The sequence below is a fragment of the Notolabrus celidotus genome, chromosome 7 (assembly GCF_009762535.1).
Source record: "Notolabrus celidotus isolate fNotCel1 chromosome 7, fNotCel1.pri, whole genome shotgun sequence".
NCBI classification, from domain to species: domain Eukaryota; kingdom Metazoa; phylum Chordata; class Actinopteri; order Labriformes; family Labridae; genus Notolabrus; species Notolabrus celidotus.
In genome coordinates, this window is record NC_048278.1 from 3,584,152 (window position 1) to 3,602,803 (window position 18,652).

At 37.9% G+C, this 18,652-nt stretch overlaps 1 protein-coding gene across 2 annotated transcripts in view; it reads left to right on the forward strand.

Moving 5' to 3' along the window:
* Window positions 1–18,652, forward strand: part of helz (helicase with zinc finger) — a 57,999-nt gene that overhangs the window by 828 nt on the left and 38,519 nt on the right. For both annotated transcript variants that reach the window (XM_034687478.1, XM_034687477.1), the window contains exons 2-12: window positions 8,516–8,764; window positions 9,223–9,259; window positions 10,135–10,259; window positions 12,206–12,262; window positions 12,550–12,598; window positions 12,702–12,777; window positions 13,405–13,603; window positions 16,445–16,552; window positions 16,659–16,800; window positions 16,891–17,046; window positions 17,171–17,441. In XM_034687478.1, the coding sequence (XP_034543369.1) occupies window positions 8,534–8,764; window positions 9,223–9,259; window positions 10,135–10,259; window positions 12,206–12,262; window positions 12,550–12,598; window positions 12,702–12,777; window positions 13,405–13,603; window positions 16,445–16,552; window positions 16,659–16,800; window positions 16,891–17,046; window positions 17,171–17,441 (1,451 nt within the window). In that variant the 5' untranslated portion in view covers window positions 8,516–8,533. The remainder of the gene's footprint in view (window positions 1–8,515; window positions 8,765–9,222; window positions 9,260–10,134; window positions 10,260–12,205; window positions 12,263–12,549; window positions 12,599–12,701; window positions 12,778–13,404; window positions 13,604–16,444; window positions 16,553–16,658; window positions 16,801–16,890; window positions 17,047–17,170; window positions 17,442–18,652) is intronic.

The window sequence follows — 18,652 nt, forward strand, 5'->3', positions numbered from 1 at the left end:
TATCACCTAATAAGAAGCAATCATCTGCTGTAAAATGAGCTGGTTTTATTCTCATTACTGGAGGCTAAAGTGTAGCATGTGCAGTGTGATCACACAGGCTGCTGTGAAACCTCTGCATCCCGCCAAACTAGTTGTTGTTGCCTCTCTGAAGTGGCTCTAACATCCAGTATTCCCAAATCTGAAAAGCTGCCTTACTTCTTCACGATCATCTTTATTTGACTTTCTAGTGCTTTAAAATCCAGCCTCGTGTTTGACACCATCTTTGTGTTTGTAAGGGAAACTTTCTCTCGCTGAATTATAGTGGTTACATAACCTCCAGCATTCATACACAAAATCAACCTTAAAGCTGCTGTTGGTAAGAATGGTGTAAAAAAAGTTCCTTTTTTCTGCTGGGTTTGGAGAAAGGGTCCTAATGCTCATCGGTAAGTGGAGTAACTTGAGACTATTGCGAAATCTCTGCGTTTTCCAACGCCTTTGTATCAAGCAATGTTATTAATCCCCTCGGTCCCGTTATCACGGACCAATCAGAGCTAATCTCCAATACTGATTGGTTAAGGGGCGGCCCCTACTACGTCCTCCGATTGGTTATATGTCCGGCACTATCATGACTGCACACACCGATCTGGTTGGGAGGGATAGTGTTGACATTCGAAGGCCCTCTCTCTGTATAGATGTTTACCCTGGGACTACCAACAGCAGCTTTAATACAATCATTTCACAACAACGCCATCTTTTTGCATTGCATATCTTGTATGACAAAAACCCCTAAGAAGAAACAGTGGGAGATGCAAAAATATCTGTGCATAGGATACAGGCATACATTAGTTTTGTAATACTGGAATGTATTGTTCCTTATATGGGTTTGAAGAGGAAGTCAACTCATCAGCAGTTATTTACTTCTTCAGGAAAAGATGTGATTATGAAGATTATCTGTGATATATATATATATATATTTTTTTTTTTTTCATAGAAACTCCTGAGATTGCACTTCTGTCAGGTGCAATGTTAATTCTGGGTAGGATCAAAGCAGTGAAACCTCTTCCTGTCGCTGTTTATTTGCACTTATTTCATATTTACTGCATACCAAATATGCATCCAGTCAGAAATGTTCATGCACGGGAGAATTTGCCTGTATAAGGGAGGAGCAATTCAAGGAGAAATACCATACTATAGTCAATGTTAACTATGCAAAGATTATTCGAATACTTCCCAGCGCCGAATTTCAATTCAAACTCGATGTGATTTAGCGTTTCCAGCGCTCAGCTTCCTGATCACTTCCTGATCACCTACGAATCAGAATGAAGAAGGGGCGGGACTTCCGGTATCATCTTTGTCAACTTTGTCAAAAGCAATTGCAGAGGGCCGTTTGGAGCAAGCGACAACCTCGGGTCTCAAAATATGAAGACCATGCGAAGTTTTAGAAACTGCAATTCACTGAGCGTCCACTAGAGGCTGTCTGCAAAAACACAGGAAACCACATACACACCCATTGAAAGAAGACGATCTTTACAGCAGAAATAAACATGTTTACAGCCTGGTCTACAGCTTCGGTGTGAAGAGCTACTTTCTCTATCGCACACACGAGATATTATTCATGAGATATTAAAGTTACGAGTTTTGCCCAAATAAGGACAGGGCTGACTTGATTGACAGGCGGGAACACTGTAGCTGTTAGCGAGGAGGCTAAAGGCGTTGAAGTTAGGTTGAGTTCAGCATTTCCAATATGGCACCCGCTGACAATCGACTTCATGAACGATGGGTGACGATCACACTTGATTTTTCGAGACAAAATTTCAGAGTTCAGAGCTACAGCTGAGGCTCTGACATGATTTCTATCGATTAGTTTTTACAGTTTCTTGGTGAAATGTTGTTGAATGAAAGCGAGTATGAAGCATACAGAGCATTTTAAAACAGAGCTAACGGTCACTCCTTAAGGAAGCAGAAGTGACCTTATGGACTTACTTAACCTAGCTGGTGAGAAGCGCTCTGACATTGAGGTTGTGGGCGCTCCCAGTGCTAAAAACGGCGGCAGTGGACACAGCACCTAATAAAAAAACACATTAAATGAAAAAATATTGCTGAGCATTCAACATTTCTTAATCCATTACTCAATTTTCCCACCAGAGTAATTGATTACCAAGATATCTGGTTATTGAAGCCCTGCTAGATATTCTACTTTTACCTTTAAAGTTTGCATTTAACCTCACCTTACTCTTTATCGTGGTCCCTCCCAGAACTCTTTGTTTCAGCAGAAATCTCTGTTTCAGACCTGATAATAATATATATGCAGAACTAAAAAATAATAAAATAATAATTAAAATAAATATATAATGCAGAGTTAAAAATAAACAGATAAATGAAAAATTCAATAATATATAGATTATAAATATGCAGATTAAAAGTAATAAATACATAAATAATAAGAGAAATTATTTAATAATTCATATATGCAGAAAAATCTATATATACAGAAATAGATTATTAAATAATTAATATGCAGAAAGAAATATATATAGAGAAATGCATCAAATAAATAGCTATATATGCAGAATTTTACAGACAGAAAGAAAACATTTCTGTGTCTGTATTAGGGATCTTCCAAAGTGACTAATTTCCTCATAATTGAAATGACTATGAAAAGGTGTGTGTTTTAGACCTGCACCCGTTTCACCGGCAACTTGCACCCATGCTTCTGTTATTTGTATGTTATTATGGGATGTTTTTTTGTTATATAATGGCATTAAGAGAACAGCTTTCAGATACTCTACGACCACTGTCAGGTAGTTGTATCACATTTTAACCAGGGGCTAGCAAGAAACACAAGATGTATATTTTAGAGATGAGATGGTTGTCCATGTTTTTAATTAATTAGTTGAATATTCGAATAATTATTTAAAAAGCCTGTTGGTTGTAATTGTAAGAGACGATGACAGGCTGACCTAATGGCCCCACAGTTTTGTCTGGAGCTGCTAATTCAAGTAAAGTTTCCTTTTACTATCAAATATGAAAAACCTCTTCATCCTTTTCTTCTTCCAGTGGCACATCTCCATCTCCTCCTAAAGTAGATCATGCATGCTGTAGTTTCAGGGTCCACCCGTCACGTATACCCAAAACTACGGGGGTAAAAGCCAAAGTGTCTCTCTCACAGCCTCTCTTTGTGGGAACGTAATCATAATTTCCCCCTCCCTCTCTTTGTATTTCGTTTGTCTGCTGGGTAAGTTGAGATCAGAAGTTACTGTGCGATCGGCCAAGGTTGAGCCTTTGTTGCTGTGATGTTTCGCAGCAGGTCATGGTGTACCGTCCTGGTCTGAGCAAAAACCAGAGATGATCATGGTTTGTACAAATTAGATTAAGCTCCTGTTGTATCCTCACATGCAGAGAAATAAGCTGATGTTGTTGTATCCTTGAACCACTGCCTACAACTGCAGCCACTCTCTTATCCACACCAAACAAAGGATTAAAATATATGTTTAGGTTTTAATTATCAAACACACTCCTTAAAGAACACGACTTTACGAAAGAGTAAGACGGCACATGCTCTTAAATTGATGCTGCTGGTCCAACATGGCCGCTTGTTAGCTCTGCAAACATTGATATTCAAAACATGTTGAGATTGACTTCCAGCTAAGATGAGAATAATCATGTCTTCATTACACGACTATGACTAGTTGACCTGCAATGTTTTGCACGTTGTGACTTGAATAAAAGGCTATTTTTCTCGTCATATATTTCATCATCAAAGTTCTCATGAACCGTTGCTCGCTTATCGTCTCATCTCTTGAGCTGAGTGTAACAACACACACCTTTCTGAAGTAATTTCTATTTCTGTTGAAAGTATGAGGAAATTAGTCACTTTGTTAGATCCCTTGTAGAGACACAAATATTTTATTTCTGTCATATAAATTCTTCATATATAGCTATTTATTATTATGATTTTTTAAATTAATTTATTATTATTGTTTTTATTTTGCATATATCTATTTTATAATTTATTTGCTTATGATTTTTATCTGCATATTTATAATTTATTATTTTATAGATTAATTCATTTTTAATTCTGCATATATAAATTGTTTATTTAATTTTGTATTATTTCATTATTAAATTATTTCATGTTGCATGTATTATTATTTATTTATTTATTAAGAAAATTCTCTAATTTATACATGTTTATTTTATAATGATATAATAATATAATTTATTTATTAACAATTTTTTATCTGCATATTTATAATCTGTATATTTATTTTTAGATATATTTAGTTTTTTTTAATTCTTCACATATAAGATAAGATATTACTTTATTGATCCCCCGGGGGGGAAATTCAGTTGTTACAGCAACCCAGACATAAGTACAATCAAGAAAGAAGTTTCAATAAGTACAAAATAAGATAAAAAAAAAAAGTACAAAATAAAAATAAAAAATAAACAAAAAATAAAACAAAATAACATAAAATAAATACAAAATAAATTAAAAAAAATAAAAATAAGTAAAATAAAATAGATAAATAAAGCTAGAATACCATTTAGATATATACAATGTTACAAATGGAATTTAAATTAAATAGCAGTAATTACAGGCAGTATTAAAAAATGTTTCAGTAGTGACAGGTTGACATGGTGTGATTATGGTTGGTAATGACAAATTAATTAATAATTAAGCAGTAAAAAGAAGAATATTTGTATGTAATATGACCATGGGTTGTACTTAGAATAGTAATGTAATTTAACAAAATATAATATAGCAAGATAATTATATAATACAATATATATAATATACATTATTATTATTATTATTATTATTATTATTATATTTATTATATTTATTGCATTTTTTAATGCTTTTCAAAATTATTTTTCTTATATTTTTATTTCTTTTGCTCCTTATATATATATATTTTTTTTCTACATTTTTTAAAAATTATTTCATTTTTTTTTATTTCTGCATGATATATAGACATAAATATTTCCATAAATGCATTTTTTGGGGCTTAATAAAAGCTTAAATTAGAGTAGAAAAGTAGAATTAAAAAAGAAAGCACAAATGTATCATACCACCATAGACCAATAATGAGTTTGTCCATTTCCCCCTCCACACTCTCTGCTCTCAATATATCCTTTATATTCTGCATTATCAGCCCTGGTAGTGGCCTTAGTTTGAGCAGTCAGATGACAGCAGACAGTCGACTCCACTGTTGTGAGCTCTGCAGCCATAGATGATAAAATAGTGCGTCTCACGTCATCCTCGGGGCTTCTCATATGACCGCTGATTCCTCAGCTCTCTGCAAATGTATATCGATGTACGCTACGCTGAGGCCCAGAGTAGAGGCGGTGTAGGAGCGAGTCTCGGAGCCTCCTCCTGTCTTCCTGTTTGATTTATGACACGGTACGACCACATGGTGCTTAGTGAGCGGACATCCAGAGTGCATGCTTACTCCCACAGAGCTTGGTTTCATCAAGGGAGACATTAAGATGACTCAAAGATGAGGACTTTAAACTCCACAGACGTATACAGACAACAATAATTCACTTCCCTGGTGTTAAACTTACAGAAATGTTGAAATTTCAAGATCAAAAGTGAAATGTCTTTAGTTTAAATCAGTTGCAATTGTGATCTGTTAACGGTCAATAGTCACATCTGAGGGTGTTTGAGGTCCGTGATACGACCTGAAACACATCATACTATCCCCATCTTCTTGTTTTCCATAATTGATCTGTTCTAAACATCCTATCTGACATCACTTTCATGCAACCCCTCACTTTGAACACACAGAAGTCTAACATGCAGAGTCTGTACTTGATAACACGCACAGGAGAGAGTAGTGAGACATGCAGAAGAGTTTTTGTTTGATTAGAAGTTATTAACAGGAGGCCGCTGACAGATCAAACAGTGTCATAAATAACTGATGACATCTAAGTATGTGAATGAGGTTTATCAGTGAGGTTTATGATGTAACGTGACCACCTGTACTCTCCTTGTGTCTCTTTGTCTCCATGCAGGTGTCAAGAGGGCTTAACAATCCAGATAATTCAAAGTAAACTCATAAATATAACTTTATTATTGACACCTTTAATTATTAATAAGTGAATTAGAACACACTGCATTTATCTGCTATGAAAATCTATATTTTTAATTTTGCACGGAGGAAAATATTGCAATATCAGCTTTTTGCAATACCTTGCAGCCCCGATAATAAAATGCACAGATCTAGCCCAAAGTGTGTAAAGAAACATGGAAAATGATTAAAAAACATTCCTTAAATGCTGATTCATGAGAAATAAAAAGAAGCAGTTGTAGATAAAACAAACAAATAATAAGATTTATTAAAAACAGCTTAAAGAGATGGGTCTTTGATTTTCTGCTGTCCTAGGATCCAGGGCGAGGCTGCTCCACAGCCGCCCGCCAGAGTTCCTGTGCAACACTGTGGGAACTTCTAAAAGAGAGAGGGAGCTCTGAAAGTTCGATGAAAGGGAGTGATATACAAAAGTGTTAAATTATGTAAGGCATTGTAGATGAGTAAAAGGACTTGAAAATCAATTCTGTAAGAAACAGGCAGCCAGTGCAGTGATGCAGGCAGAGCAGTAATGTGATCTCTCTTCTTTGTGTTGGTTAAAATCCTGGCTGCAGCATTTTAAATGAAATGTTGTTTTCATGGAGTTTATGGTGAGGCCAGAGGAGAGAGTTTAATAATCTATGCAGACGGCAGTTAAAGCATGAATCACTCAGCATTTCAGTGTCTGTCTGCGTTAAACACAGTCTGATTTTTGCAAAATTATTAAAAGGAAAAGATGATGTTTTTACAACTTTGTTAAATTGCCATATAGCAATAAGTGATGCTTCGAATTGACGAATACCCTGGCTGGAAAACTCAAATTTAACTCTCCAAAATATGAGAAAACACTCAATGGCTACCATTAGCAGAGCTAGCACCGCCAGCCTTCAGTCCTCTTTGCAGTTTTATTTCATTCTTTTTTCCTCCACTTTATTTGCACAAGTGTGAAGACAATACAAACGTGAGACATCGAAAAGTAATCAAAGTTATCAGGAATGATCTAGTTATCTAGACAGGTGTGATACAATCAGATTAGACTATAAGAGACAACACAGAACTTAAACAATCAAAAGATAAAAGAAAATAAATAAAATAGAATAAAAATAAAGTAAAATAAAATGAAATAGAATACATAAGTAAAAGGTAAGTAAAATAAAATAGAACAGTTTAAAAATTAAAATAAAGTTAAATGAAATCAAATAAAATACTAATATAAAGTTAAAAAAAGTAAAAGATAAAGCGAAATAAAATTGAACAGTTTAACAATCTATTTAAGTAAAATGAAATAAAATAGAACACTTTAAAAATTAAAATAAAGTAAAATAAAATAGAATACATAAGTAAAAGGTAAGTGAAATAAAATAGAACAGTTTAAAAATTTAAATAAAATAAAATAGAATACTAATATAAAGTAAAATAAAAATAAAGTAAAAGATAAAGCGAAATAAAATTGAACAATTAACAATCTATAAAAGTAAAATGAAATAAAATAGATTAAAAAATAAAATTAGAAATAAAGTTTAATAAAATAGAACAGTTTAAAAATTAAAATAAAGTAACATTAAATATAGTAAATTGAAAAATAAAGTGAAATAAAATAGAACAGTTAAACAATAAAAAAAAAGAAATAAAATAGAATACAAAAATAAAATTAAAAATGAAGTTAAATAAAATAGAATAAAAAAACTAAGGAAAGATAAATAAACCATTAAAAAAGAGAAAAAATAACTATACAAATAACACATTGCCATAAGAATACAAATAAACAGGAAGAAAAAATAAATAAATAACACATTTAATAAATAATAATCAAAACAAGTGCACAGTATTTTATTTTGTAAGGGCTTCGTTTATCGGACACAGCTTACACTCAACTTCATCTACATTTCATAGATCTAAAACTGACTTAACTTACAAGGTGACATCTATCACCTGTGTGTGTTTACATCCTATAGGTCCCATTAAAGCAGTATCAGTTAACCAGAGCTACAGCTCTAGCTAGTGGTGGATGGCTAAGCTACAGCTTAATCACAGCACAAGACTGTCATTTCATAGATGATAAATAAATAGTAGTACTAGAAGTAGTAGAAATACAGTAATAAAATCTTAATGGTTCGTTTTGGCGGACTGGACTAGAAATAGCCGACTAATGAGGGTTATGATGTTCAAGGCTCTCTAAAGTTAATAGGACACAAACATCAGCCAACATGTAGTCTGTTAGATCTTATGTAACAACATAGATCTGTTTTTAAAATGACACCAGGGACTAAAGTGAATCAGCACGACTGGTTTGTTGTGATTGATTTCATCTACTAACTTGTGCAAATGAATCCACATTTCAATATGATAAAGTGCTTTGCTGCAACTTTTCAGACAGAGGAAGCACATCCTATCTTCACCTGAACCCTGCTTCATATGACATCATCCTCACTTCACGCCTCTCTTCTTCTCTCACCTTCCAGAAGTGTTGTCCCTAAGTCATGGCGGACAGGAGAGCGGAGAAGTCATGTGAAGAAGCCAGCAGATCGTTAACCAGGCGGGAGTACGAGGCGGCAGTCAGCCACAGCACGGACGCCCTGGTGGTCCTTGCGCCCCAAGCCCAATCACCCGGTGCCCCCGTCCCGCCAAGTCCTCCATCCCTTGGCGCCACCGCCGCCGGACCCCTCCGCAGCCGTGTCCTGCTATACAGAATTGCTGCCTTTCTGCAGCTGGTGAGGAGAATCTCTTACATGTCCAACAAACACACAGCACAGCTTTTTGTTCTGTAGCTTCCAGATCTTTTTTGTTTTTCACATAAAAAAAAAATCCCAATATAATCTCTGAAAAGCATTTTAACATCAGGAGATAATTACGTGTTTAGACCCCCAGTTGTTCCTATAACCATTAAGGGAATTATCATTAATAAAAGGTTTGAAATGATAACAATAAAACCGACTTTCCTCCTTCATGGCTCTGTTATTTTATCATCCCCGAGCACTCAGATTACACCCGTCACTTAAGCCCTCAGAATATGGAAACTACTTAAATCCTGTAATGATAGTGTGAGGGACTCCACAGCGAGGCACAGATAGCCATTCTGGGAGCTTACGTCATCGCTGACCCTCAAACACAAAGTTTTCCTGTTTGTTTTGGCTACCCTTCTTTAACTTTACTCATCTTCTGCCAACAGAAAAACTACGATGAAGCAGATGAAGATTGCAAACATGGTGAGTGTTTTTAACTTGCAGCAAAAAGTGTGCTCCAGGGGTCAGGAAACTTCAACCGGCTTTGGTCCGAGTGCAGAAGGAAAATCTAGGACTACACAGAGAGACCACATCACTCCTTTTCTAGCTTCCCAATAAATTGGCTCCTCATACATTTTAGAATTGATTTTAAGATGTTATTGTTGACTTTTAAAGCACGCTCTGGACTTGCACCCCAGTTCATTTCTGATATCCTCACCCCATGCGTGCCCGGTCATACCCTATGGTCCTCAGCTGAGGCTCTGACGGGGTTGAGGCTGAGTACCAAAGGTGACCGGGCCTTTAGTTGGAGCTCCCTCTGGAACAACCTCCCGATTACAACTTCTTTATCTTCTTTTAAATCTCCTTTTAAAAACATTTTTTTATCAATGTCCTTTTACACTAGACGTCACTTGGGTATGATTTATTTTTTATTCTTTTATATTTTTCTATTTTAAAAAAAATTCTATTCCTATTTTTTTCTATTTTTTTATTTCTATATTTTTTTGTTTTTCTAATCTTTCAATTTTTATATTTTTATATTTCTATTTCTATATTTTTATATTTCTAAATGTTTCTGTCTATATTTTTTTTTATTAAAATTTCAAAATGTTCATATTCTATAATTCTGATTTTTCTGATTGTTTTAATTTTTTATCTTTTGTTTTTATTCTTCCAACATTGTTTTATTTCCTTCTATTTGTCTTGCTCCCATTTTGCATTTATTGTCTTTGAGTTCTTATTTGCAAAGCACTTTGTAACCCTGTTATGAAAAGTTCTATATAAAAAGAAATTATTGTTATTATTATTATTATTATTATTATTAACTCTGTCCCTTTCGCCTTTGTGTTTTCCTCCAGTCCTGGCAGAGGAGATTGCCAGGGGAGACGGGTCACTTCAGGCCAGCCTGCGCTCCATGCTGTTGGACGGCAGCCTGCAGGAGGTGGTCAGCATCCTCTCGAAAGCCTTGTACGGCGAGCAAATGGTATGACTAGTGGACAACATACAGTGATACATCTCACGGGACATATTTAGGGCAGAGGAAGGGTCCAAATACTGGTTGATTGCTCTATCTTTACCTCTCTGGTTCTTTTATAATAGAGGGTCCGCTGCCTTCTGTCCTTTGTCTTTATACGCCATCAAATCCTTCTTCAGATCTTCCCTCCTCTTGCACACACACACACACAAACTCAAACACACAAGCGCATCTTCAAAGGTTAAACCCGACCCCCCAGGTCCCAGATCTGTAAGTGGGGACAATCATTGCCACCATGACAGGTCCCTGTTCCTCGTCTCTCTGCAGACAGAGACAGAGAGTGACGAACATTACTCTGAAAGTGCTTCAGATTATTATCCTCCTCCTCCCCCTCTTTCCTCCCACTTTCATGCATCATTTCAAGCCACCACTCCTCCTCATCCTCCATTTCTTTGGTTTTACACTGAAGGCCCCTGGTGTTACAGAGCAACTTTTTGAGTCAAGTTTTGTGATTTCTCAACCTTCTCAATCCTGAGTGCGTGCTCAAATATGAGTTATGTACTCAAGGATCAGCTTGGAAACGCTACAGGAGCGAGGAAACCCTTTAAATGGCTTCTGTATTTAGGCTGCACGGAGCTGGCACTCCTCTCTGGCTGGAGTTTTGCGATCCCTCAGAGTGTTGTGCTTTTAAAAATACAGCTGTTCTGATGTGGCTAATTTTATCTTGGATTTATTCAATCAGTGTGAGACACTTGGCCTGATTCTGACCTTCTTGTTGCTTAATGAGAACTCAGATAAAACAGGGACGAGATTCTCTGGGATTTTCCGACCCATAGAGGTGACCCCTGAATAACAGAAGCATATTTTAAACTTCAGAGTGATATGAAGAGTATTTCAGGACATAGACTTTTAATTTCCAAACATTCATACTAATGTTTATGCGAGCTTGAACTCAGCCTGCGCCTCATGGAAGGGGGCTTTAGTCCTCGTCACAGAGGTCGCTGGTTCGACTCGCGGCCTTCACCGTTTGTTGCATGTCTTCCCTCGCTCTCTGCTCCCCACGTCCCTCTCTATGTCACTCCTTCTCTCTCTCTTTCTATTTCTGTCTCTCTCTTTCTTTCTTCCCATCTCTCTCTCTCTCTCTCTCTCTGTCTCTCTCAAATTGAAATTCAAATAGCTTTATTGGCATGAAAGTTAAAACAATATTGCCAAAGCATAATCAAAATCACAATAAACAATATATACAATCACAAATCAATCAACAAGAATTAATATCAAAGCTTATTAAAGATAAATAGTATATTCAATATATTTCAATTTTAAACCAAATGAAAACAATAGGATGATTACAGTGTTAAATAATAGAGAACAGGGTTAGAATCTCTCTGTGGTGTGTGTAGGTCTGATTAGATAGCTCTCTCTCTCTCTCTCTCTCTGTCTCTCTCTCTCTCTCTCTCTCTCTGTGAGTGAAGATCAATCGGCGCTAATCTGATAAAATCAACAAGACATGATAATATGAAACCTTGATTATGCTTAGAGTAAACATACGAGGGGCATTTCACATCGCCTTAAATGTATGTCACATGTCATGGAGTAAATATGAGGAGGAGGAGGAGGAGGAGGTTCTGCTTTTTTTGTCTGATGCCGATGGGATCACATCGCTGAAGAAATTGGAAAACAGAAAACAGCTGAAGACTTTCGTACACTCATCAACCAAATCGTTCTTCAGCTTTTAAAAGTTGAAGTAAACAAAACAAAAGTCGATCATGGCTTTTGTTCCTACCACTGCTGTAACTGTCATCCACACATTTAGCATTTTGAACTTATGTTGATCTAGTTTAAAGCTTGAGTTAGTTTAAGGTTAACATAATGCATGTATACGTTAATAATATGTTTGTATTTTCACTGATTACAGTTTGTTGTTGCGCTGAATGTCTCTTCTTCTTCCTTCACAGAATGGTATCGTCACAAAAGACATGAGCAGATTAAAAATGCTCTTCTCAGAAATCGAGGTAAGCGCCTGAAGCTGCAGAGCTGCAGACCTCCTGTGTTCATGCCTTTTGGTGTTTGTTGGTTTTACAGATGATCATTTCATGCTTACAGGCGAGAGCTATAAACAAGACTGATGGCCTTATTCCAACGCTAACTTAATTATGTTGTGCTCCCCTGACTTTGCTTGTAGCTATTGTGGATTTATGACTCATTAGTCTGCGATAAGTCCAGTGCTCCAACTGCTTGTTGTTTGCCTCGGCTAGTAGGTGACTTAACAGTAATAACCCCTGAATGATGTCTCTGTCAGGCTGCAAACAGGGAGATGGCACCAGAATACACAGATGACCAGGAGGAGGGTGAGCTTGACTCTTTTTAAATACTCATTTATTTAAGTAGATCTTATGATGTGTTTGGAGGCTTTGTCTCAGGGTCTCACGACTGCTTGGTGTGTGTTCACAGAGGTCCAAGATGGCTGGCAGTTCCGGCCTCCTCCTCGAGGGGTCACCAGCAGTGAGGAGTACACCCTCTGTAAAAGGTAAAACAGAGTGTTCCAGTGTTTACATACAGGTGTGAGAAACAAAGACCGTATTATTATCCAAAATGATCCAGAAGAACATATGCTGTGTCCGCTCCTGCAGATAGAAAGCTTTCAGGAAGCGATAAGTTTTTATGCAGCATGTTTTGTTGCTAAAGGAATCTGTTCATGCAGGAATACTGTACACATCCAGATCTGTAGTTTAAGATGATGCACGGATTAAGTCCCACTGCAGCAATGATACCTTTCAATGCAACGTGCATTACAAAGTCTGTATCAAAAGCATCTTTGTGTTTCATTAAATGTAGCAAATGTAGAAATTAAGTAAATAATAATAAAAAAAAAGATAAGTGTCTGATTGTGCAAACTGCAGGATCTTGCAAAAGACAAGAAATATCTGGATTAAAAGACATCATACCTTTAAATTGATTCTAAACACATAAATGTTATTGCAACAGATGATTTTAGAAAGCTGGGGTACCTGTCACTTGAACATGTTTGGTATTTCTGAAAGTTTCCTGATGTAAGAAAAGTAGTAATAGCTGTCACAGATCTTTCCTTCTCTGAGTTTATTTCCTGTGTTATGATTGAAGCACCAGCTCATCACCCAGTGTGTCTCTGCTGTAGGTTCTTGGAGCAGGGCCTTTGTCGATACGGCGCTCAGTGTACGTCAGCCCACTCGCAGGAGGAGCTGATGGAGTGGCAGAAGCGCTACGCGTCGCGCCTCATCCGCCTCAAGCAGCAGCAGGAGAGCAAACACTTCACAGAGAACTACATGGAGACGCTAATAGAGAAGTGGATGAACTCCCTCTCCCCGGAGAAAGTGGTGAGTGCGAGCGAGCCAGAAAAAAAGGCCTCGAGGGATTGAAAGAAAGCCGTGTTACGGCGTCGAGGCGAGGGTTCACTTCTTAAAACAGCCACCCAACACAAATATGTGTTACACTGTGTGGTGGATTCATTAAAAGCCTCGTCCAACTTTAAAAAACGCCAACCCACAAACACATATCTAAAAATGTTATTGTTTCCAGAAGCAGCTTTTATTTACACGTACCAAACACTGACTTCCCTCGTTGTTCTTTTAGTAGTAGTGATTTTTAGGTTCTCCATTTGATTGATTTATTGTCACTTTGAAACATCATGAAGAGGCAGAAAATTAATGAGCTGTATTTGCACAGCAGTACGATCTGTCCAGACCGCATTCAAGGCTGTTTTATTATTAGTTTATTAGATTTTTGCAGCTCTCTGAATCAAACAAACAGAAAGGATAAACCAAGAATCCTACATTTTCTTGTGTCGTGTGATAAAAACGGACATTCTTAAACCTCTGTGATCACTAGTGTGCAGTGATTTCAGTGTTCTCACTGCTCTCACTGTGTTGTTTTGAATTAAACTAAACTGCTCAAGGCCGTCATGATATCTGACTTTCACTTCATGATTATTGTAGCCCAAAAAAATCCAGATAACACTTTTGTCAGAATATTAATGGATAAGTTTAGAAAAACAACACAATCAGTCAATTTAAAGGTGACATATCATGCAAAGTCAACTTTTTAATGGTTCTCTACCTGAAATATGTGTCCCTGGCATGTCTACAAACCCCCCGAGAATGAAAAAAATCCATTCTGCCCCTGTTTTGATTTCTCCACCTTTCTGTAAATGTGTGTGAAACGAGCCGTTTCAGACTTCAGTGTTTTTGTTACGTCACAACAACATCCGGTCTGTAACGGAGTCAGAGCTCGGAGCTTGTTCAGCCCATAGACTGTATAAAATACAACTCAACCCCTCTTCTGTTTTTCATTCCCTGCACAAATGTGTGCTAACAAGGAGCTTAGGAGGGAGGCATGCTAGTTGTAGGCTGTCTTAATAAACACAGAGGTCAGTTTTACTCCCTACGTCTGCAGATTTGAAGATCTAGTGGATGATTTGTATTTGTCATGGAAAAGTGCTAGTGCTAGTTAGCATAGCCACATAGCTACATGTTCGTAGCTGTAGCTGTGTACCAAGACACACGTCGACATACTGACAAATAAAACAACAAGAAACACTAAATCTGTGACCAATCCTTCAGAAAGGTCCTGCTGCAGGCGCCTCTCCGTCAGGATCAGATTCTGGATCAGATTCAGAGGGTTGAAGTAACGCGGGTCTGTGAGCAGCCGTGTATATTCAGCCAACATGTAAACATTAGATCAACGTGCTGGAGAGCGGAGGCCACATCCACTTCCTGAGGGGGCGTGGTCAGAGAGAAAACAGAGTGTTCTGAGCAGGGCTGAAGAAGAGGGTTTACAGGCAGACCAAAATCTGATTTCAAAGTGTTTTTTTTAGCAATAAACTTTAAAGACATGTTTTGGGGACCTCTTAGACCAATATATATTGATGAAAAAAGCGTGATATGTCACCTTTAAGGAAAGGCAAGACAAATACATAAATGTGGCTTGATTGATGTTCAAAGCATGTCGCAATAACCGTCTTTCTAAAAAAGTGGACATGAGCAGACTGCGATATGATGTAACTAACTAGTTCACATTAGAGGTCGGTAAAACAGAGGACAGAAGAAGAAGAAGCAGTGGGATCAAAAGAAGAGGAAGACCCTGTAGTCAGCTAGCTAGTGAGCCTTTCCTTCAGTGGCCTCTTCAGCAGCACAAATCAAGTCAGAGGAGATGACAGATAAAAGCGAGGTACTCCACCTTAACCCCCAAAAAAGTTTCCACCCCAGTTTTGGAGTTTTGGGATTTGGTGAAATAGATGAAGTGTTTGTGGCCACTTAAGTCTGCAGGAAATGCGGAACATGGGTGCCTGCAGAGAGAGAAAATGAGACATGACATGATTGGTGGATGTTAAGCGAAAGATATCACAGTGGTTAGCTGCCTGTGGTCTCACACTTAAACTCCCCCTGCAGCAGCTCGTGAATTTGATTCAGTCTGCAGTTTATCTGGTTGCCTTTTCACTCTTCATCATTAGTGTACTTCTTCTTTCCAAGCCTACAGACTCTCCTCATGCCCATGTTTATATTTTAAGAGGAGATAAACAGAAACGTTGAAAACTCACCCGACTGATAATTGTTTTTTTTTTCCTCCAAAGTTTTCAAAAAATAAATTTTGGCCACAAAAACTGTGCCAGGAAATTCTGATACCATGACAGCTCTAAGTTCAAAGTTATGTTTTATCCACATCACTAACACTATGACAGAAACTTCTATGAAAGCGCACCATCTTTTTGTGCATGTGATTCTGCATCGCACAATTCTTTTAAATCTTCTTTATGAAATCCCACAAACTCTCAAACTGGTGAGGAAGCTTTCTTTGAGGTGCAGGTGGAGCATCCCAGTTTCATCTGTCATCTCTGATATGATTTGCATTGCAGTAGAACCCACACGCTGCAATAAAGGCTGGCTCGCTGATTTCTGAGTCTTCTTCTTCTTCTGCTGCTTCTTCTTCATCTTCTCTCCTTTTTAAAGGCGGGTGGCAGCCAGCACAAAGAGCCACTACTGCCCCCCAATGTGAACCAATTAGTTACACTTTATTACTGTCTTTCTTACTTTTAGACGGCATTATGACAGCTCTCAAATACACACATCTTAAATTTACCAAAAAGATCTCTGAATTAAAACCGCTATGATTTATTCTAAGCCTGTTTTGTTTGTTTGTTTGTTTATTTGTTTGTTTTTTAGCTCAGTGACTATTTAGATGGAGTGAATGTAGAAACCAGCTCCAGCCTCTCTGTGACCGTCGCCACCAAAAAGTCCTCTCACTCCTGGACCTTCTCTTTGTTGTGCAAGGTAGGAGCAAATCTTGAACCTCTTTATCATGTCACTTATATTTCAGTCTGCACATAGTCTTAAAGACGGTTTAATAATGTCTCCGTTGTCTTTGTCTTGTGACCAGCCGGCTAGAAAGCTGTACAGAATTGCCCTCCTCTACGACGCCCATCGACCACACTTCTTCATCACAGGTGTGTCAGCGGGAGATCGGCTCCACGCCCTCCCTAAAGGCTGCCAGGAGTGGACTCCAGGAGAGGAGACGGCAGGTATGTCGTCCCCTGTGTTGTCATTTCTCTTACTTGACTTTTCTTTTTGAAAGATGATTTTTTTTAACTCTTTATGTTCTGCTCTGATAGTTGCTGTAGACAATGGCATGGACCACTGCATCTACAAAGTGGCGGTGGGCTTCAGCACGGAGATCTTTGGTACCTTCAGGCAGACGGCTGTGTTCGACTTCGGCTCTGAGCCCGTGCTGATGCAGCGGATCATGGTGGACGCTGCATCTATTGAAGGTATGTTGAACGCAAGAAGGTCATGGCTCAGTCTCAGTTTTCTAAAAGTGTTCTGTTTTGTCGTTTGTAGAAGGTAAATATTTAATGAGATGCTTTTAACCACTGTTGATGTGTTTATTCCCAGACCTTGAACACCTGATGGCGGCCCGACAGCAGCTCTTGATGACGGCAAAGCGCTGGGACTCGTCCTGTAAGACCATCGTAGAGTTTGTACCAAATGAGACGATGGCTGATCTGGAGCGCAGCCTCCTCTCCCGCTATCAGATCCCTCTGTCGGCAGACCAGCTGTTCACCCAGTCGGTCCTGGACAAGACTCTTACCAAAGAAAACTACCAGGCCCGACTGCACGACCTGCTCTACATCGAGGAGATCGCACAGTACAAAGAAGTCAGCAAGTGAGTAAAAGTGATGTTCATGGCGGCGCCCTCTGCAGGCTGCGGATGAGGAAGAAGCAGGGTGGTTTGAATGTTGTTATCTGACACATTCAAAGTAATGTAAAGAAACGATCTCCTCATTGATGGTGTGTGTTGCTTATTTAGGTCAAATAGAGCCATTATAACTAGATAACTCCTCCTGCCAGGACATTTACTGAGATCAAAAAATATACTCTACACTTACACCTTTATAAAATCAATTATTTTTTACTTTTAGACAGGATTTCTGCATGCATGTATTTATTTTTGCCTTGTGTTCAGGTTTATTTACCTATCTGCTATGATGACCTTCTGCTGCACTACCATAAATTCACAGTTTGGTGTCAAATAAGTATCTAAATCTGTCCATTTTTACAGGGCAGATTCATATCTAATATTTTATTAAAGATCTGACGTCAATAGGTAATTTAGCAGTTTTAAAAATGGGAATGCAACTTCAAAGTGTTGTGCAGAAAATTTGCACATTTGCAGCTTGAAAGTGTTGCATAAATACCAGTGATAGAGACAGTAAACAATCATTGCTGCATGAATCATTCAGTCAAGAACTAAAGCTGAAGCTGAGTGGCGCCAACATTAAGTGTTGAACATCAGCTCACCACAAGGTGTCAGTCTCAACCTTCTTTGGGGATTTTTCTTTGTGTTTGTGAGAGAAAGAGAGAGAGTTTCACACACCTTAACTTGAAGATTTAAAAATGTGTGTGAGGAGGTTCCTGAGAAGAGGGGAGGAACACAGCTTGTTAGTGTCTGAAGAATGAAAGCCTGCCGCTCCGTCTCTGTGACAGTTTACAGGTGACATCATAGTGTAGGCTTAAATCTGTGCACAGTGATAAAGTACAGTAGACTGAAACCCTACCAATTAAACGTCTGATCTCTGAGCTCTTAGAGAGTCATGGTGTGACAAGATTTAACTATGTCAATTTAATCCGAGGGATTAAGATAGGGAGTCCTCTCTCATATCGCCGCTGACGACATGTTCTTTAAATCTGCTGCATTAACCATGCTAATGCATATATCTCCACTTATTAAACCATGCATATGCAAGGAGGTTCCTGTTCCTCGAAATATCTCCAGTAAAGGAGGAATCACACTCGATTTATTCCCTCACTATATATCAGAATAAATCAGGATACCTGGATACCTGAGCCGAACAACGAGATCCAGAGGTGCTTCCT